This window comes from Stomoxys calcitrans, chromosome 5 (genome assembly GCF_963082655.1).
Source record: "Stomoxys calcitrans chromosome 5, idStoCalc2.1, whole genome shotgun sequence".
NCBI lineage: Eukaryota > Metazoa > Arthropoda > Insecta > Diptera > Muscidae > Stomoxys > Stomoxys calcitrans.
The window spans coordinates 149,840,451-149,862,184 of NC_081556.1; the positions used below are offsets into that span (position 1 = coordinate 149,840,451).

At 36.1% G+C, this 21,734-nt stretch overlaps 1 protein-coding gene and 1 long non-coding RNA gene across 6 annotated transcripts; one reads left to right on the plus strand and one right to left on the minus strand.

Moving 5' to 3' along the window:
• The first annotated feature begins 2 nt into the window (after positions 1-2).
• On the plus strand, positions 3-21,244 carry LOC106091701 (O-acyltransferase like protein-like). 5 transcript variants are annotated; one of them, XM_013258320.2, is made up of 12 exons: positions 3-242; positions 10,406-10,701; positions 10,779-10,941; positions 13,502-13,651; positions 13,713-14,088; positions 15,759-15,924; positions 16,174-16,253; positions 18,286-18,399; positions 18,637-18,998; positions 19,810-19,952; positions 20,016-20,124; positions 21,079-21,244. In XM_013258320.2, the coding sequence occupies exons 1-12, from the start codon at positions 236-238 to the stop codon at positions 21,144-21,146; spliced, it is 2,034 nt and encodes a 677-aa protein (XP_013113774.1). In that variant the 5' UTR covers positions 3-235; the 3' UTR covers positions 21,147-21,244. The 5 variants fall into 5 exon arrangements, with proteins under 5 accessions (XP_013113774.1, XP_013113773.2, XP_059226281.1 ...); XM_013258319.2 differs by lacking the exon at positions 3-242 and adding an exon at positions 8,359-8,427; XM_059370297.1 differs by lacking the exon at positions 3-242 and adding an exon at positions 10,323-10,338.
• LOC131998111 (uncharacterized) lies at positions 19,775-20,381 on the minus strand. Its single transcript, XR_009398567.1, has 2 exons — positions 20,000-20,381; positions 19,775-19,945 (listed from the first exon to the last, which is right to left on the minus strand). It is a non-coding gene; the product is annotated as an uncharacterized LOC131998111 (long non-coding RNA).
• Positions 21,245-21,734: the final 490 nt, after the last annotated feature.

Sequence of the window (21,734 nt, forward strand, 5' to 3'; positions counted from 1 at the left end):
GTTCGAAAAACTTCGAAGAACAGCTGTTTTTGCCGTTAAGCGTAGCTAACAACAGCTTCTTATAATTAATTGGGGCAATTAATTATTAAATAAAAATCTCTGACAAGTCTGGTCTGTGGATTTCTTTTTGGAACTTTTACGAAAACGTCTTCACGCCTTTACAGCTACTGGAAAACTGAAAAATGCGTTTCGTTCTGGCAATTCTATTGGTTTTTTGAGGAAGAGCTTTTTGTACATGTCCGGTAAGAAACCCCAAAAGTGCTCAATGAAAAGCCTAGCAAAATGTTTCCATGTTGTTCCTGCCCTTCCACCTATGCAGGTGGTGAAGTGCATTTCACGAGTGAGAAAATACAAAACAAACAAAGAGTTTGTAAAATGGCTATTAAAAAGTTTGCTTTCATTTTCACTAATTTTTTTTTATAAATACTCATAGACCTCTTTTCCTACACTGTGAAAATAAAGGAAAAAGATGCCTGCAAGATAGTTGCTTCTTGCAATAAGCGCAAGGCGGTTTTAAAAAGGTCATCTCACGCGAACAGCGGTTAACAGCCGGTCAGGTTTGACGGTATTAAGATGCCAGATTTTTGTTAGCATTCTTTTTGTTGTTATCTTCTTTCTCGCATATGCTCTGCTCATGCATACACACACACACACAAATTTGTTTGGCAAAACGTCGATCAGCTTGATGATAGGATGGCGAATTGCACCATATGATTTGTGGTTGTTGTACAAATGAGGCCACCTTTTATTGTTTCGCCATGCACTATGCGTTTCTTCTGAAATAAAAATTTGCAAATTTGATTGCTGACCGATTCCATTTAGTTCAATGCCGAAGGGAGGCCATTTTTTACAACGAAGCATGACATAATTATCAGGTAGTGTACCGTAAACAGTAGAGTACAATTTTTCCTCGCGAATTGCAATATCTGCCAACGAGTTTTGGTTGTGTGTCAAGGCGAATTTAAAAAGGTGGTCTCACGCGAACAATGTAAACGTGCTATTATTGAGTCTTTCAAGTAACGTCCGAAACGGCCCATAGCTTGATATAGCGTCCTTATTAAATCTCCCGATTTTTCTTCTTAAGCCTATATTGAACTAATATTTTGTACAATGATTTCTCTTATTATTTCTAACTGACTTTTAAATTTGGTTTTGATCGATTTTTATACCCTCCACCATAGTGGATGGTGGAGGGTGTTTGGTGTTTGTAACTCCTCGAAATATTTGTCTAAAACCCCATAAAGTATATATATTCTTGATCGTAATTACATTTAAGTTGATCTAGTCATGTCCGCCCGTCTGTCTCTCGAAAGCACGCGAACTTTCGAAGAAGTAAAGCTAGGAGCTTGAAATTTTGCACAAATACTTATTATTAGTGTAGGTCCGTTGGGATTGTAAATGTGCCTATGTTTTGATATAGCTGCCATATAAACCGATCTTGGGTATTAACATCTTGAGCCTTTAGAAGGCGCAATGATAATCTGATTTTGCTGAAATTTTGAATGTGATGTTTTGGTATTACTTCTAACAACTGTGTAAAGTATGGTTTAAATCGGTTCATAACTCGATATAGCTGCCATATAAACCGATCTCCCGTTTAGATTTCTTGATCTTCTAGATGGCGCAATTCTTATTAGCAATTCATCCAACAATTTTTACTCGATTTGCCTGACATTTTGGAAGTGGTATTTTTCTATGATTTCTAACAGCCATGACGAGTACAGTCCATATCGGTCAATAACTTGACGTAGTCATTCAAACAACTTGACGATTGCGATCTATGGTGGAGAGTATATAAGATTCGGCCCGGCCGAACTTAGCAGGCTTTTACTTGTTTGGAGTAAAGTATTGTGTTTATACAGTACAAATTTCATTCATATTTGACTTTAGAAAAAAATTCATTGTCATTTGGAAAAAATTGTATTTAAATTTTGTCAACAGAACATTTTTTTCAAATTGTGTCTTTAAACAAGTAAAAAGCTGATTAGTTCGGCAGGGCCGAACTTTTGATTTAAATCGAGATATCGGTCTTCATGGCAGCTGTTTCCAAATCTGAGCCGATTTGGGCTAAGTTGCAGAAAAATGTCGAGGGGCTTAACTTAACTCACTGTCCCAAATTTCGGCGACATCGGACGATAAATGCGCCTTTTATCGGCTCAAAATCTTAAATCGAGAGATCGGTCTATATTGCAGCTATATCCAAGTCTGGAACGATATGTGCCATATTGCAGAAGTATGTCGAGGGGCTTAACTTAACTCACTGTCCCAAATTTTGGCGATATCGTATAATAAATGCGCCTTTTATGGCCCAAAACTCAAATCGAGAGATCGGTCTATATGGCAGCTATATTCAAGTCTGGGCCGATCTGGGCTAAATTGAAGAAGTATGTCGAAGGGCCTAACACAACTCACTGTCCCAAATTTCGGCGACATCGGACAATAAATGCTCCTTTTATTTATCCAAAACCCAAAACGAGAAATCGCTCGATATGGCAGCTATATCCAAATCTGGACCGATCTGAGAAGAAGGATGTCGAAGGGCATTCCACACCTTACTGTCCCAAATTACAGCAAAATCGGATAATAAATGTGGCTTTTATGGACATAAGACCCTAAATCGGCGGTCTATATGGCAGCTTTTTCCAAATCTGGACCGATCTGGACCAAATTGAAGAAAGATATCAAAGGGCCTAATACAACTCATTGTTCCAAATTTCAGCAAAATCGAATAGTAAATGTGGTTTTTATGGGTCTAAGACCCTAAATCGGCGGATCGGTCTTTATGGGGGCTATATCAAGATATAGTCCGATATAGCCCATCTTCGAACTTTACCTGCTTATGGACAAAAAAAAACAGAATCTGTGCAAAGTTTCAGCTCAATATCTCTATTTCTAAAGACAGTAGCGTGATTTCAACAGACAGACGGACGGACAACTATCCGTCGAAAGCACGCTAACTTTCAAAGGAATAAAATTTTACACAAATACTTCTTATTTAGGTAGGTCGGTTGGGATTGTAAATGGGCCATATCGGTTCATGTTTTGATATAGCCGCCATATAAACCGATCTTGGAACTTGATTTCTTGAGCCACTAGAAGGCTCAATTCTTATCCGAAATTTTGCATGACATGTTTTGTTATGACTTCCAACAACTGTGCTACGTATGGTTAAAATCGGTCCATAACCTGATATAGCTGCCATATAAACCGATCTGGGGTCTTGACTTCTTGAGCCACTAGAGGGCGCAATTCTTATCTGATTTGAAATTTTGCCTGACGTGTTTTGTTATGACTTTCAACAACTGTGCTAAGTATGGTTTAAATCGGTCCATAACATGATATAGCTGCCATATAAACCGATCTGGGATCTAGACTTCTTAGCCCTCTATAGGCAATTATTATCCGATGTGGCTAAAATTGTATACAACGGCTTCTCCCATGACCTTTAACTTACGTGTCAAATATGGTCTGAATCGGTTTATAGCCTAATACAGTTCCCCTATAAACCGATCTCCCTATTTGACTTCTTCAGCTCCTAAAGGGCGCAATTCTCAATAGATTTGGCTGAAATTTTACACAATGACTTCTACTATGGTCTCCAATATTCATTTCAATTATGGTCCGAAATGAACCATAATATGATATTGTTCCAATAACATAGCAATTCTTTTCTTTTATCCTTTGTTTGCACAAAAAGAGATACCGGGAAAAGAGCTCGACAAATGCGATTTATGGTGGAGGGTATATAAGATTCGGCACGGCCAAACTTAGCACACTTTTACTTGTTTTATATTTATAACTTTGTTATTTGCAGGGATGTTGCATCTGTCATTGGTAATAAACAAAAAAATCCATTTTGAAAAAAATTGAGTTAGGTCCATTTTGTACTAAGTCATCGATAACAGATTAGCTGACATCAAGTTCACACGGGTATATGTGTCAAACTAGAAATGGTAGCTACGTAATATTTGTTTTGGTGGCAACTCATTATATTAGATAGGTTAGGTTTAAGCGGCAGTCCGCCCTCAGACTTACTTAGGCCGGATTTCTCATTCTCCGGTTATAATTTATCGTATCGATATTCTTCTGGTTAAAAGGATTTGGTTTTCTGAATATATGCTTATTGCTTATCCTAACGATAGACCTTAACCGGTGGATGGGTGCCGGTTAGCGACTTATCATCCCGATAAATACAACTGTGTTTTGTAAACTGATTGCCGCATAGGACAACGGTGTGTTCGCCTACTTATCCAGTAACAATTTGCTAAGAGTAATGAACTTTTGCGGGGGAAAAAACAACGAGAAGAAATTTGCAAAACTCGGCAGATTGGTCTATATGGCAACTAAGTCCAAATATAGTCCGATATGGCCCAGCCCAATATCTCAATTTTTAAAGACTGTAGCGTGATCACAACTGGCCGACAGACACACGGACATCGTTAAATCGTCTTAGAATATTTTGACGATCCGAAAAATATATACTTTGTAGGATCGGAATGAGTAAATGGTCAGTGTGTTGAAAATATGCCAGTATGAATGCGCTAAAGAAAGTCATTGTAGGGGAATCGCCCAAAATACAGTCAGATTACATACAGGAAACTTGGTATTCGTTTTTTGACCAACTCAGAGCAGAGCTTCTAACCTAAATGGAGTCTGAAGTTTAGATTACTTTCACAAATTTTTGCCATTTGAATATAGACGGTGTAGGAGTATTTTACTAATAAAAAATTCAACAAATAATTTTTCTAAGTGTATCAAGCCTCATTAACACATTGAAGAGCTTCGAATTACTATTCTAAATATTCACAGCAACAAGTGTTTTTGAATATTGTTTTCAATAGGCCATATGAAGACAAATGCAAAGAATGGGCAATATGAAAGAGGAACTATGAAATGTACAAGTGTGCATGTAAGACAATGGAAAGCATGCTAAGTTCGGCCGGGCTAAATCTTCCACCTCCATCTCCACCTCCATCTCCACCATGGATTGCATTTGTTACGTTCTTTACTTTGTATCTCTCTATAGGCAAAACAAAGGATAATAGATGAGAATTGCTATGCTATTAGAGCTATATCAGGTTATGAGTCGATTCGAGTCATAATTAGTTTGGATTTTGGAAACCATAGTAGATGTCACAGTGCAAAATTTCAGCCATATCGCATAAGAATTGCTCCCTATAAGGGAGCAATTTATATGGGAGCTAAATAGAGTTTTGGACGGATTCGAACCATATTTGACACATCTGTTTTATAGCATAGAAATCGTCGTTGTACAACATTTCAGCCAAATCGAATAAGAATTGCGCTCTCTAGAGGAAGATGGGTTTATGCGGGAGCTATATCTAAATATGGACCGATATGGCCCATTTACAATCCCAACCGACCTACACTTACTACTCGGGGTTCATACCACGCCTATATTCTCCATTATTTGGCCCATATATTTTTTACGAAAAATCTTTCTCTCAAACACTCCAAGCACTGCCTTGTATGCTTTCACAAGCACCCATGCCTCAAACCATACTCAAATAACAACATGGGTAGTATTCAACATGGTATGAAACCATCCATTTCGTCTTATCTCCATTTGCCGCCACACCCATGTTCGCTTGTGATTAGTGTGTCATATTTATTCACATCTGCATCTCCTCTAATCTTCTCCAGCAGGATGTTAAAGAGATCACACGATAAGCTGTCTGCTTGTCTGAAACCTCGTTTGGTATTAAATGGTTCGGAGAGATTCCTTCCCATTCTTACTGAGGAACGTGTATCAGTAATTATCATCCTACAGAGTCTTATTAGTTTTGCAGGGATACCAAACTCAGACATGACTTGAAATACCTTTGAACGTATAGGGGTATCGAAAACGGCTTTGTAGTCAACAAAGGGATGGTAGGTGTTGATTTGTCCTTCTCTGGACTTGTTCAAGATTTGGCGCAGTGTGAACATCAGGTTTTAAACTTTCACATACTACGCTCGAGAGTATCTTGTATGCGATGGGGGAGAAGACTTATTCCTCTGTAGTTGGCACATTCCGCCTTGTCTCCTTTCTTCTATCTCCTTTCGGGGTATAGTATGCTGAGGTTCCAATCATCGGGTATGCATTCTTCTAGCCAGATTGCGCAGACAAGCTGATGCATACGCCTTATCAGCGTGTCGCTCCCGGTCATAAATAGTTCAGCGGGAACACGTCGGCTCCTGCTGCCTTGTTGTTCTTCAATCGGGTCACTGCTACTTGGACCTCATCCCGACTAGTATGTAAACATTCTATACCATTATCAGGGATTGGTTCTGGGGTATCATTTTAGCCGCCATCGTAGGACACTAGCAGTTGGATAAAATGTTCTTTCCATATCCTCAGCATGCTATCTGTTTCAATTATCAGATTTCTTTCTTTGTCTCTGCAGGAGGATGTGTGTGTGTACCAAAGCCATCGGTTTGATGTTGAATTCTTCGATAGAATTTCCGGACTTCATTCTGACTCATGTAAATCTCAATTCGCTCACACTCACGTCTTTCCATTTCCTTTTTCTTTCTGCGGAATATATGTTTCTCCTCTCTCCTTTACTTCCGATACCTCTCCTTCATCTGGCTACTGATTGCAGGGTTGCTCTGTATGCCGCCTTCTTGGCTTCAGTAGCATTTCGACACTCTTGGCCTTACCATGGGTTTCTTCGAGAAGGCTTCCGGTATCCAAGTACGGAGTTGGCATCATTTTCCATGGAGTGGGCAATGGTTTGCCACTGCGCCATTATATCATCGGAACAAGGAGTGTTTTCATCAAGCAGTCGGATCAGTCGAGTGGAGTATGCCGTTGCCATCTCCTGTGTTGTTTTTGCAGCTTTTCATTGTCCAACTTCCGTGCAGTGTCAGATCGTACTTTCCTCGCCATGTTCAAAAGGGGGCGGACCTGTGCTGCAACAAGGTAATGATCCGAGTCTCTATTCGCTCCACGGATCGATCTTACATCTAACACGCTGAATGAATGCCAATTTGATTCCTGGCGCTTTGATCGGGTGACAGCATAATTTTGGGTCCATGTAATACGGGGTTGCCATACTGCCAGAATTCAACATTTTTAACAAAATATTTTTTAAGCCGCTATAACTTTAAAGCAAATGAATGGATTTAAAATGCCCAAAGAGTTTTTTCTACAGAAGTTCCTAAATTTGGGGGATCCAGATCGTGACAAGACGAGGATATTACTGAAAGGAAGCAAGAAGGAGGTCAGTATAGCTATTAGTATCATAACGGGACACATAGGCCAATTTGATTCCTGGCGCTTTGATCGGGTGACAGCATAATTTTGGGTCCATGTAATACGGGGTTGCCATACTGCCAGAATTCAACATTTTTAACAAAATATTTTTTAAGCCGCTATAACTTTAAAGCAAATGAATGGATTTAAAATGCCCAAAGAGTTTTTTCTACAGAAGTTCCTAAATTTGGGGGATCCAGATCGTGACAAGACGAGGATATTACTGAAAGGAAGCAAGAAGGAGGTCAGTATAGCTATTAGTATCATAACGGGACACATAGGCCAATTTGATTCCTGGCGCTTTGATCGGGTGACAGCATAATTTTGGGTCCATGTAATACGGGGTTGCCATACTGCCAGAATTCAACATTTTTAACAAAATAATTTTTAAGCCGCTATAACTTTAAAGCAAATGAATGGATTTAAAATGCCCAAAGAGTTTTTTCTACAGAAGTTCCTAAATTTGGGGGATCCAGATCGTGACAAGACGAGGATATTACTGAAAGGAAGCAAGAAGGAGGTCAGTATAGCTATTAGTATCATAACGGGACACATAGGACAACGAGCTCACTTAAGCAAAATCGGTACGGCAAGTAATAGCATGTGTAGGACATGCGGGGAAGATGATGAGATGATGGAGCATTTCATTTGCCATTGCCCGGCTTTCGCGTCTAACAGATACCGGCACTTAAATGGGAACACAATACCAGGCATGAACCAACTTAGGGCAGTGGTATTGAAAATAATTAAGGATTTTGTAAGTAGCACGGAATTCCGGGCTATGCGATTATAGATACATATTTAACGTACATATATACTTTATCAATATTTCCACCATCTTACGGAGTTGACAATATAAAAACTTTTTATTTTGAACAAACTTTATGCTTTATTTTAAGGGACTCTTAAAACTCGAATTTTGTCTGGTAATATGCCAAAGCCAATAATTATTTTCAAAGCAGTGAAGCATGCAATAATGCGTGTCAACACTTTCATGATCGAATGGTGCACGTGAGCATCAAAACAAATGATTGATCTGCGAGTATTGGCAAAAAAATCTATCACTTTAGTTACTATCCTCGAAGTTATAACGTCAAACGGTTTAATGTCGTGGCTTAATATTACATTACATTTAATTTTATTGGAAAGTGTCCTGGGACAAACCAATTGTGAGTTTGAAGCGTATGTGAATATAGTTTACAAATATTAACGATAAATATATAACTTTGGCCGGGCCAATTCATGTGTGGGTATGTAACAAATTTCAGCCTAATTTGAAAAAATTTGAGGTTTTAGGGCTCAAGAAGTTGAATCGAAACATCAATTTATGTGAAATCCATATCCAAATCTGACCCCATCAATAAGAATTCAAGCAGATAGCTTTATTCTTCGAGTGCTGTCGTATTTTCGAAAAATGAACGAACATGGCTAGATCGTCTTGAAATATCATGAAGATCAAGAATATGAATACTAGATATCCAGTTTTTCCAAACGGAATGACGGAGTGGTCTAAAAACTGGATCCTATGGTGGTATACAAAACTGGAAAATGTGGAGTTATAGTACATGTTGTGTAGCGAATTCTGGAAGATGAGGATATAAGAATGATGCATATCCAAAGTAGTGTGCTATGCCTATTCACTCTCTCTGTCTGAAACCTCGTTTGGTGTTGACAAGCCTTTTCTATTCTTACTGAGGAAAGTCATCCCGCAAAGCCATGTTTTCACTAGAGTCTATCATTTATCAAGTCTAAAGCCCTGTTTTCACTAGAGCCCAAATCCACTTGATTTGAGATAATCTCCAAAACCCGTTTCCATTGCGATTTATGCGGTTTTTATTTGTCGACAGTGACTTTTTGATAGCGTTTTTATTGTGTTCAGCATATACATAGCGGTCAGCAATTAAGTTTGAGACGCGTTTCTATATAATTTATTTTAAAAAAAAATATCCTTGGTCTGCTCGTCTTTGTCTTCCGTCGGGGCATAGGCACAAATAAGGCTGATGTTAAAGAATTTGGATTTTATGCGGATTGGGGCTAGCCTCTTATCTACCGGAGTAAAGCTGGAGACAAAGTGTTTTTTCCTGTAAGGCGGTAATATCTGCTTTGTACTTCTCAAATACATCCGCCAGCGCGTATACTGCTCCTTCTCTATAAAGAGTGCGGACATTCTAGATGCAAATCCGCAAATCATGATGCTTCTTTCGTTTGCGTGGGTCGTCAACGTTGGGGGAGTCCGTTTTTACTATTCCTTTGTTTCTCATAGTAGTTCTCATAGTGTTCCGGGGCGGTTACTGGTCCAGCGCCCCAATCGCATATGTATCCCTCGTTGTGGCGAGCTACTTGCTCCAAGAGCCGACGCTCGCCTCCAGCCGCCCCTAACCTGGGAACAGACGCTGATGTTGGCCATTGGTTATTTGAAGGCGCCAATAACTCGCCTTGCCATCTCAAGTATCATTGGCACTCAGTATTTAATTAAGAGTCAGTGCCACCTGACTCCTCACTGATACTCTCCCATCGAAAATCGCTGACTGCCCGCGGCCACATTTGCAGTCACTCCGCATAAAAACGGAGCTTGCACCATCCGCAACCTGTGGATGCGCTCGGTAGCTTTCAGCTAAGACGCAGCTCAAAGTTCCAACCTGTGTGGTGCTCATAGTTATCCCGCGTTGGCCGGGACAAATTGACATCCTCAATAGAAAATACTGTCAAATATTAAAAACAATTGTATGTCGACTTAAGCGAATCCTGGTTTTCTCTGAGCATTTGAATTTTTTTGCAAATGGGTACGTACCCTGGTCCCACCTGAACTTCGCTGTTAGCACTTCCGCCTTTTACGCCGAACGCTTGGGTTTATATACCGACGAGAACATCAGAAATATTTTTAGTGATGGTTATCCCCTCATAGATCTGGCGACACTTGTGAGGTATTTAACTAAGTTCACCAGCCGTGCAAACTTCTATTCTAAGTTCTTGTTGTTGATGTAGCAGTGTATTGTACACTGAGGTACATACAACCGGCTGTCATGGGATTAATCTCTACTAAATGATGTCCCTCTGCGGCAAGCCCACACTTACTTAATGTAATGTTCATGTGCAAACTTGCAACTTGCTATATAATTCACAATAACTTTTATTTTCTTTTCTTAGTGACATCTTACGTGAAACTCCCACCTTTATATAACTTTCACACCTATGAAGATGGGCTGTCATCGCCCAGCCCATCAACCTATTGCATGGTTTTTGCAAATATCAAACCCGATAACCGCTCCGAAGTATGGCAATCCATTGAGAATTTCTCGGAAGATACGCATCATCGTTTTCGACATGATTACCTAGTCTTTGGCCTTAGCGTAGCTAAATGCAAGGAATTGTTGTTAAACACCACAACTAAAATTTTGCCCAATGAAGTTATTAAAACAAAAGTACCTTCAACTTACCAAGAGGTAAATATTAGAAATTCAAAACCCGAATTAAAAATTTAAATCAAATGGTGTCAAATATGTTTAATTTTTGTTTGTAGGTGATTGATTATTACACAAGGATTTATGGATACAATGTTTATGATCAGAATTTAAACAATTTTTTGGATACATGTGTTAATCACGAATTTCAAAGGAACTACAATTTGACACTGACTACATTTGTAGAATATTGCAATGATCCGAAAAAGATTGAGCCCAAAGGTAATAGAAAAAGTAAAAGGTTGAAGATTGGCCGTGCTAAGTAGAGAGAGAGAGAGAGAGACAGAGAGAAATTCTTATCCTGTATGGAAGTATTTTAAGTTTCTACCCCTAAGCCTAGTACTGACTTCGAGCTTTCGCCCGAACATTTGTCAAAACGCGCTATAAAAAACTTTTATGGAATGACTACGAATTTTTTTTCAAATGAGCAGTAGTACTAAGTTCTTTTTACAAAATTATTTCAACATGTTGCTAGCAACATTGTCAAATTTCGTAGATTTTAAATGTACATGTCTATTAAATGCGGCGAACAATGAAAATCATCTGTTAACGAAAATTGCTAGTTTAAATTTTTTAAGAAATGTTGTCTTTTTATTTTGTGTAGCGATATTGGGGATATGAAAGAGACTACACCCGACCAGAAGTCTATGTGAAGTTCCTACGAATTCATAGAAATCCTTGCAACATTGACCTCATTCACATTGGGCCAATCCGTGTATATAGAGGGACCAGAGGGGCGCCCCCAGCCCAAAGCTTCCTCTCCGAGCATGACATAACTACCAGGTAGTGTATCGTAAACAGCTGAGTACAATTTTTTCTCACGAAGTACACTATCTGTCAACAAGTTTCGGTTGTGTGTGTGTATTATATTAAGAACCATAATATTCACAAACAACGAAAAATGGCGCGAATTAGCAACATACTCAAAAACAGAGTTGCACTAATCACTGATTTTGGCAGATAGTACACTCAATATTTTGTTGTTGGGCAACTGCCACTACCTGTAAATGAGAGAGCAAGATATATCTCTCCGAGAAGACAAACTCCAAATCGCCATCTATGAAAGATCAGTTTGGCAATGACAAAGCCATGTAGTCGTCCCGCGAAGCCATCGGTCTACCGCAGAACAAACGAATGCCCGAAATACGAAGAGCCCTGATTCCTGACTCTCTCGGTCAGAAGATTGTACTCAACGCAACGCCCTCCACATACAACTGCAACGGTCTCAGATCAAGTATCGCATTCAGTGCTGCTCTTGGAGCACTCCTCGTCGCCCCCTATATCAGCAACGCCACAATACCATGTACTTTCTCCATCATCAACACAATCGTAAGAATGTTTATTAATAACTTACTTACTCACAGCGTGCCCGGGACTTATATACTCCGAAATCCTGGCAGGAGGCAAGGGTGGTATTTATACCCAAGTCCGGAAAGGCAAGTTATGCGAAACCAAACGTCCTTTCTACTCAAAACCATGGAACTCATTGTGGACACAATGATAAAGAGCATGACATCCAGCGAACTACTCAAATGCAAACAGCATGCCTATGTCAAGGGAAGGTCGGTGGAGACTGCCCTGCACGAGGTTGTGCAATAAATAGAAGAATCCTTCGATGCCAAAACGTACACCCTGGCGGTATGCATTGTTAAATCGAGGGGGCGTTTAACAATCTGCGGACCACGTTTATTAATAACTTTCTAACTAAAAGATGCATTACGGTAGCCTTGGGATCTGTGGATCTAGAAACATTGGTCAGCAGAGGAACACCCAGCACTCTTAGAAAAATCTTTAGGAAGCTCTACGTGCGACAGCGAAATTGGCCACCCAAAGAAGTGTAGGCGTAAACCCGTAAAATAAAGAAGTAGGTCTTTTCAGCAGGAGATGCAAGTTACCTACAGTGACATCTGTCTCCTTGGGAGGAGAGAATGTTCCATTTACTGAAAGCGCAAAATACCTGAGTGCTTGGCTAGACAGGAAATTTAACTTAAAATCCAACATTTTGGAAAAGGCAAAATAGTCAACTCTTGCCCTATACACCTGCAAGACGGCTTTTGGCAAAAGGTGGCGGTTCAAACCACGTGTCATGCACTGGGTATTTACTGCAGTTGTCAGACCTTTAATGTTATATGGTGTTGTGGTCTGTTGGACACGTGCTTCAATGCCTTTGGACATCGTGGAAGACAAATTGTTGCGACCACTGCTGTGAAGCTAAGGGAGCTTTCCCTTTGTTCATGCGGCGCATACGGACACTGTGTTATTCTCGATACAAAGCCCGATTTCCCAGGCATTATGGATTACACACTGCTTGAGCAGCTTATTGATAAAAAGTACTGTATTCTATTCCTGATAGAATCTATTGGAACTATAATATCACTGGCAATAAAAGTAGCATAGATATCTACACGAATGGATTTGTACTTAAAACTACCAGTTTGTAGAAAAATTTGGTTTTAGCTTGGTTGACAGTCATATGATGACAATGATGTCAATATACAACTGTTTTCTACGAAAACAACGCTTTACACGCCAAATAAAAAGTTTAATTACAATTAAACAAATTGGCAACACCGTTGGAAACATTGTGACATTTCACAAAATTTAATTGATGTTTAGCAACATTTTCCGCACAATCGAAGTCAGTACAAGGCTTTTAATAAAAACCGTCCAAAGAATTTGACGATTGGTATCCATGGTGTAGGGTATATAAGCTCCCGCCCAAACAAAGTCGAATATACTAAAGATAATTTTTTTACAAATCTTGTTTTTATTTTTCCTACAGCAAATATTGAAATCGTGGCATTTGCCCTACTCGCACTACTGATCGTTCTCAATGCTTTATCTTCCGCGTATGACTATAATCTCAAATATTATAATGATTTAGAAAATCCTCAAAGAGGACATCGTGATACAGAAAAATGCGACAGCTTGGGTAATGCAAAATCACTGCAAACACAAAAATTAAACTAAAGCAACTCTCATCTATTTTTCAGAAACTCAAATTTTAACCTCCTTTTCGGTTGGCAGAAATTTCAATAAACTCTTAGCAAAATCAACTGGTGGTGATGCAAGTGAACTGGATTTTACATATTTTTTTCGATTCTTTACCATATTTTTTGTCATTTGGGGTCATACGTTAATGGTCATTACAGCTTTTCCACTAGAAAATCCTGTTTTTATAGAAAATCATCTATACCGTCCGGAGACCATCATTTTTCAAAATGGTTCAACGCTCATACAGATTTTTTTCGTTTTGACTGCATTCCTATTAAAGCTGAAATTTGATAAACTCAAGCCGATAACAACGATAACGACTTATACTGAGTGCTTTTTGGTATATTTGAAAGTGTTTTTCCAGCGATATTTCAGGTTTGATACAAATAGAAAATTAAAATTTTAAATATAAAATTGAAATTTTCATTGAAAATTGAAATTTTCATAGGAAATTGAAATTTTCATAGAAAATTGAAATTTGCATAGAAAATTGAAATTTTCAACAAAATTAAAATTTTCATCGAAAATTGAAATTCTGTTAGGGTATTGTTGACCTGGTTTAAAATTCTTGTAATTTTGTTGTATTGTACCTATATGGTTATATATGGACCTATAGCCGATACAATACAACAAAATTATACGAAAATTGAAATTTTCATCGAAAATTGAAATTTTCATCGAAAATTGAAATTTTCAACAAAATTAAAATTTTCATCGAAAATTTAAATTTTCAAGAATATTGAAATTTTCATCGAAAATTTAAATAGAAAATTGAAATTTTCATAGAAAATTGAAATTTTCATAGAAAATTGAAATTTTCATAGGAAATTGAAATTTTCATAGAAAATTGAAATTTTCATAGAAAATTGAAATTTTCATAGAAAATTGAAATTTTCATAGAAAATTGAAATTTTTATAGGAAATTGAAATTTTCATAGGAAATTGAAATTTTCATCGAAAATTGAAATTTTCATCGAAAATTTAAATTTTCATAGAAAATTGAAATTTTCATAGAAAATTGAAATTTTCATAGGAAATTGAAATTTTCATAGGAAATTGAAATTTTCATGGAAAATTAAAATTTTCATAGAAAATTGAAATTTGCATAGAAAATTGAAATTTTCAACAAAATTGAAATTTTCATCGAAAATTTAAATTTTCAACAAAATTGAAATTTTCATCGAAAATTTAAATTTTCATCGAAAATTGAAATTTTCAAGAATATGGAAATTTTCATCGAAAATTGAAATTTTCATAGAAAATTGAAATTCTCATAGAAAATTGAAATTTTCATAGAAAATTGAAATTTTCATAGAAAATTGAAATTTTCATAGAAAATTGAAATTTTCATAGAAAATTGAAATTTTCATAGAAAATTGAAATTTTCATAGAAAATTGAAATTTTCATAGAAAATTGAAATTTTCATAGAAAATTGAAATTTTCATAGGAAATTGAAATTTTCATAGGAAATTGAAATTTTCATAGGAAATTGAAATTTTCATGGAAAATTAAAATTTGCATAGAAAATTGAAATTTGCATAGAAAATTGAAATTTTCAACAAAATTGAAATTTTCAACAAAATTGAAATTTTCATCGAAAATTGAAATTTTCATCGAAAATTGAAATTTTCATCGAAAATTGAAATTTTTATCGAAAATTGAAATTTTCATCGAAAATTGAAATTTTCATCGAAAATTTAAATATTCATACAAAATTTAAATTTTCATAGAAAATTGAAATTTTCATAAAAAATTGAAATTTTCATAGAAAATTGAAATTTTCACGGAAAATTTAAATTTTCACAGAAAATTGAAATTTTCATGGAAAATTTAAATTTTCACAGAAAATTTTAATTTTCACAGAAAATTTTAATTTTCACAGAAAATTTAAATTTTCACAGAAAATTTATATTTTCATAGAAAATTTTAAATTTTATAAATAATGAAAATTTTCATGGAAAATTAAATTTTCATAGAAAATTGAGGTTATGATATCAAATTCATATTTCTATTTTTAAATTAAATATCGTTTTTTATTTTCTAGGATCTTGCCATCGTTGGCTTTGCTTTTACTCTTTAACTCTTCATTGCTAAAGAATTTTGGTGATGGCCCTTTCTGGAGACATATGGTGGAAGGTGAACGTACATTTTGCACTAAATATTGGTGGAAAAACGTCTTTATGATAAACAATTTCATGATGGAAGATAGTGTAAGTGTTCATTCAAACTTGCCAATTTCGAATAAGCAGACATTTTGCAAAAATATTTCTGAATGATGTATGTATTTCGTTTCGGTTTGTAAATAACTTTGGCACTAAGGAGGGTCTAATTTTAAAATCTGTCTCTAATGTTCTTCTATCCATGGTGGAAGGTTTATAAGTATTGGCTCTGTCAATTTAAATTTAATTTTACTTGTTATATTCCAATTATGAATAAGAATTATATATTTTCTATTCAAGTGTGCCCATCAAACCTGGTATTTAGCTACAGACTCTCAGTTATTTGAACTATATGTGATTGTGCTGATTATAACTTCAAAGTAAGTTCAAATATTTGGAGTAAGAACATAGTTTTTAATGTTCTAGTTCATATTTTTAAATTTCTCCAGTATTACACTCAACCAAATTTGTCATTCAAAACAACAATAATGTTTGCCAAAACAGCAGTTTTTGTCTGCAGAAAATGGGAAAGCAGACATTACTGCTGTTTCAGCAAACATTGGGCTGCTGTATTACCAAACATTGCTAACTGCTATTTCAACTAACAAAATCTCCTGTTATGAGTACACAAGCCTGCTGAAAAAAAAAATTGTATGCTTCTTTTTATCGTTGCCTGTTACTTCACTCCTAGAAATTTGTTAGTAAAAACAGCAAAAATGTTAGCTGAAACAGCAGAAAATTTGCTGAGAATGGGACAGCAGTAATTCAAAAAAGTTAAAAATAGATCAAAAATGTCGTAAATATTTCAAAAATTTTTATATTCCATCTTGTTTTTCAATTTTACAAGTATATAATTTAAATCGCTCAGCTGGCAACCCATCGGCTGCAAATGCGTTATAAGTATTTAGCCGAGATACTGCTATTTGAACCTCGTTCTGGCTAAGCGATATACACTTAATATCATCGTAAAGCATGGGTTCAGAGGAATCCTTGTCACCGCTCATCGTATATCAATAGTTTTAGATAATATTTTCTCCATACCTAACTCTGTAAAGCAGAGTGTTCTGTTCAGCTTTCGGAATTGTTGCGAAAAGAGCCATTTATTTATTTCATATCAAGGCGGATTTAAAAAGGTGGTCTCACTCAAACAGCTGTTAATAGCCGGCCAGATTTAACGGTATTAGGATATCATATTTTTGTTTGCACTCTCTTTGTTGTCATCTTCTTTCTCGCATATTCTCTGCTCATGTAAGCACACGCCATCTTTTTAAAACACTGTTTGAAATATTTCAATTTTGTATATTTTATTAGTTCAATTCGAATTTGAATGCGAATAAACGCACATTGGAAACAAGTTAGAAAAATGTAATCAATACCTGTGTCTTATTTTAGTACTACATAGTGCAGTGCAATGAAATTTTTATGAAAATGACATCTATCCAGGACAACGATGTTCTGGATAAATTACCAGTGCAGATTTATGTAGAACATCTGTTGTCAGGATTGCCATGATATGGTGAATGGCAAAATAAAATTAAAACTAATTATTTATACAATTGCGTGCACAAATCTTATTAAATTTTATTCGACTTCTATGCCTACACATATTTTGCAAATTATATTTATTAATTTCTATTATTTTTGTTAGTGACCATGGTTGCTCTATAATCTCTTACGTGATTATTAATTTTACAAATATTTACACTTTTTTCCTTGAATTGTTTTGGCTGGTTGCAAATAGCGTTACCACCTCATGGCAAGCAAGCAGACTTGCACTCAAGATATATTCATTTAGAGTTGGTATTCTATTCTGTTTTCGGAATTGTCGCGGAAATTTTTAATTGTTCCGCAAGCGGAATTTGACAGTAGTTAAATGTTTTTGTTTCCATACCAAAACACGTTTTTTTATCTGCACTTATTTCTCTATTAAATTTAGTTTTTCGCTAATAAATAAGGAAAAACGAACCATTGAAAACAATAAAACATACAAAAATGATGCCGGCAATGGTTTAAGTGTTGCCACTTTGATTTTTTTGCCATTTTTCTACTATAAACAGATTACTACTTTTCCGCCTATTTTTAGCCAACGTTTCGCCGAAGTTTTTTTATATGGAGTTTGACACCATTCCGCTTAAAAAGTTTAACAGAATACTCAGGTAGTGGCAGTTGCCCAACAACAAAATATTGAGTGCGCTATCTGTCAAAATAATGGTTAGTGCAACTCCAATTTTGTGTATGTTACATTGTAGTTCGCTCCATTTTTTGTTGTTTATGTGTGCTATGATGGTTCTTAATCCTGAGTATTAGGTAGCATTTCTAAGATTTATTTTTAATTGAGTAAAAACTTTTATTGTCTTCTTCGATTAAAAATATTGTGTTTATTGGTTAAAATATTTTTTGATCTTTTTACAGATACCCATTTACTAAAAAATCAATCTATGCGTTACTAGGTAGCCTAGCATTCATTGTACCAGGAGTTTTAACCTATATTTACCGATTAGATGCTTCTACATATTTACGGCCGGAGTAAGTAAAACAAAAAATGTTAATAAATCAAAATAGAAAATATATATTTCAACTGCAAAATCCATTAACTTTTTGTAACTCGAATCGTTCATCAATTCTTCAAAATCAGATGTGACAATAGAGTGACAAAAAGTTAGTACTTCTGGCAGTAAGTTAAACGATCATTATTTACTCGACTAACTGAGCTTCAAATTGCATATAAGTAGTTATGTAAGTTTCACTTTTCATATTTTGCAGATATTACCGCTACTTATATTTTCAAAATGCCGACACATTACAAATCACCTATAACCCATTCTATTGTAATCTGGGTGGCTATTTAGTTGGTATTATATGTGCTGAAATTTACACAAAATCTGTAAGATATCGAGATCTCACGACGAGTTTGGCAAAGTACAGAACTGTTCAAAAAATTCAAATACCGTTTATAATATCTGTACTTTCGGTGGGTTTTGGTCTACTGTTTACAGGACTCTTCGTTGTTAATCGAAACTCCAAGGACGGTTCTATATGGGTGGCTTTATATGCTGCTTGTTATCGCAATATTTGGGCTATATTCAGCGGATTTGTATTAATGAGTATGTTATCGAAATTTGGAGGTGAGTATTTAGTATCACATGCTTATGAACCCCTTATTGTTGATCAAGGCGAATTTAAAAAGATGGTCTCACGCGAACAGCTGTTAACAGCCGGCCAGGTTTAACAGTATTAAGATAACAGATCTTTGTTTGCATTCTCTTTGTTGTTATCTTCTTTCTCTCATATTCTCTGCTCATGTACGGCTACGTATACACGCACACAAATTTCTTTGTGGGTGTTGGCACAACGTCGATCAGCTTGATGAGAACATGGTGGATTGCACCATATGATTTATGGTTATTGTACAAATGAGACCATCTTTAACTGTTTCGCCATGATTGTTAATAAGTAATCATTTATTTTTCTCAAGGCGGATGTAATAAGGTGGTCTCCCGCAGCTGTTAACAGCCGGCCAGGTTTGACAGTATTAAGGTGTCAGATTTTTGTTTCATTCTCTCTATTATGACATAATTACCAGGTAGTGTACCGTAAACAGCTGAGTACAATTTTTTCTCACGAAGTGCACTATCTGTCAAGGTTTTTTGGTTCATGTTCTCTGCTCATGTACGCACGCGCATACACACACGCACACAAATTTGTTTGCGTGTGTTGGCAAAACGACGATCATCTTGATGGCAAGATGGCGGATTGTACCATAAGATTTATGGTTTTTATACAAATGAGACCACCTTTAATTGTTTTGCCATTCATTTTTCTATAGAAATATTGAATGTTCATAGATTTTTAAGAAAATAACCTATTTTTGTAGAAAATCATCTTTGAAGCAACATAAAAATTTCATTATTAATTTAATATATATTGAATTTTAAGGTCTAGCTTATGACATCTCAAACTGTGGAATTTTCCGACTTTTGGGTAGGCTCACATTTCAAATGTATTTGTGGCATGTACCAATATTGAGAATATTATTTGGTTCCCATCGGCATCCAATATACTTGAATCAATTCTATGTGGTAAGTATGGCATGAGCGATGATATCAAATAAAATAAACATACTTACGATTTACTCTACCCAGTTTTGCCAAATCATATTGGCAATCATTCTGTCAATAAGTTTTGCATTCGTATTGACGATATTTGTAGAATATCCCATTGGTAACGTGATTAATATATTTTTTAAAAGAGGTAAGTTTGCTTACCATTAAAGGCCTGGCTATGTCTCGTAAACATACCGTAAATGTAGAAAAACGTGTCAGCTGTTTGGTTTTGATTTATGAATGCAATTCATGTTCCGCGATGTAGAATTCAGTATAAACAAAATTTTACGTTCCGTTTTCGTGCCATCTGATAAAATTTTATGTTTAAACAAATTCAAAACCAAAAATGTATATTTAGAAAACTGTAATTCTCCTATTCTATGATTTCTCTGTGGAATTTATTAAAATTTTTTGTTAATAGTGGCTTGACCTGCGGTGAAAAATAAATGAAATGGTGCGAGGTATGTGATAAGAAAAAATTACAATAAGAGAGTAGGGATAGGCGCTAATACGGGCCCGGTGTATGCGTTAATCCATTTTAGCAATTTGTCGAGAAACTGGAGTCTATTCAAGGATTCCTCACACTCCGCCAGGCACTTCGAACTCGCTGTACTGGAACCCACGGTCTTGAGGACCACCATATATACTGATTTCAAACACTGTAAATCCTCTCCCTGAATTTCTTTTGCGTCTATCCTTATGACACAAAGCTCTGCGATCATTTTCACGCAATCTCTGTTAAGACCCAATAGAAATTTGTTTACCACTATGTTCCAGAGTATTAGCGAAAACCATCCTCACTGAAGCGTTACCATTTGCACACACCTTGTGACCACACTATATCCGAAGTGGGTGTTGTCAGTGCAGTCACGCAGCATGCAGTCCGTCCACAGGGAGAAACTCGGGTGGATCCCCGTGCGGCTCAGAGCAGTGACTGTCGACCCATCTCTTCGTTATTAAATGCCATCTCAATATTCAATAAGGTCTCCATTGCGTACTCCTTCAGTAAGAGAGACGTTTTTCTACATTTACGGTACATTTACGAGAGCATAATATTATTACGACATTATGACAATATTAAAATGACACTTCTTTTTGTAAGCTTTCAATGTCAACAAACTACATGCAGAGAATAAACAATTTAACGAGATGAATAGATATACAACATAAATAATAATTTGTTGTATGAGAATAATGTACATTTTTACATCCAATTGAAGATACCGTTCAATTTATAAACTTCTTAATAAAGGTTAACAAAAATAGATTAATAACACTATCTATTGTTTCACTCTAAAGGTGGGTATTAGGTTCACAGATTTCCGCAAGAAAAGAGAAACAGAATACCAACCCTTAAGCTGAGTATTCTGTTCAGATTTTCAGGCGGAATGCTGTAAAATTCCATTTTAAAAAAACGTCGGCGAAATGCTGGAGGAAGATAGGTGAAAAAGTAGTACTCTGTTTATAGTGAGGAAAATGGCGAAAAAAATTTTAGTGGCAGCGCTCGATATCATTGTCGGCATCATTTTTGTTTCAATGGATCGTATTTTGGTATAAAAATAAAAACAGTACACAACTGTAAAATTCCGCTCGCGGTTTCAATGGATCGTATTTTGGTATAAAAATAAAAACAATACATAACTGTAAAATTCCGCTCACGGAACAACTAAAGATTTCCGCGACCAAACCCTAAAGGACAGGAAGCACATCTGTTTAAAATTTCTTCTCTATAAGAAATGCATTGATAGAGGTGTTTGA

Bases quoted from the DNA above. Each gene is read 5' to 3' on its own strand.
- LOC106091701 (XM_013258319.2), top strand. From the start codon at position 8,364: ATGTCGTGGCTTAATATTACATTACATTTAATTTTATTGGAAAGTGTC. The intron at 10,702-10,778 runs GTAAATATTAGA...TTTTGTTTGTAG, and splicing joins TACCTTCAACTTACCAAGAG to GTGATTGATTATTACACAAG. The intron at 20,125-21,078 runs GTAAGTTTGCTT...TCTTTTTGTAAG, and splicing joins TAATATATTTTTTAAAAGAG to CTTTCAATGTCAACAAACTA.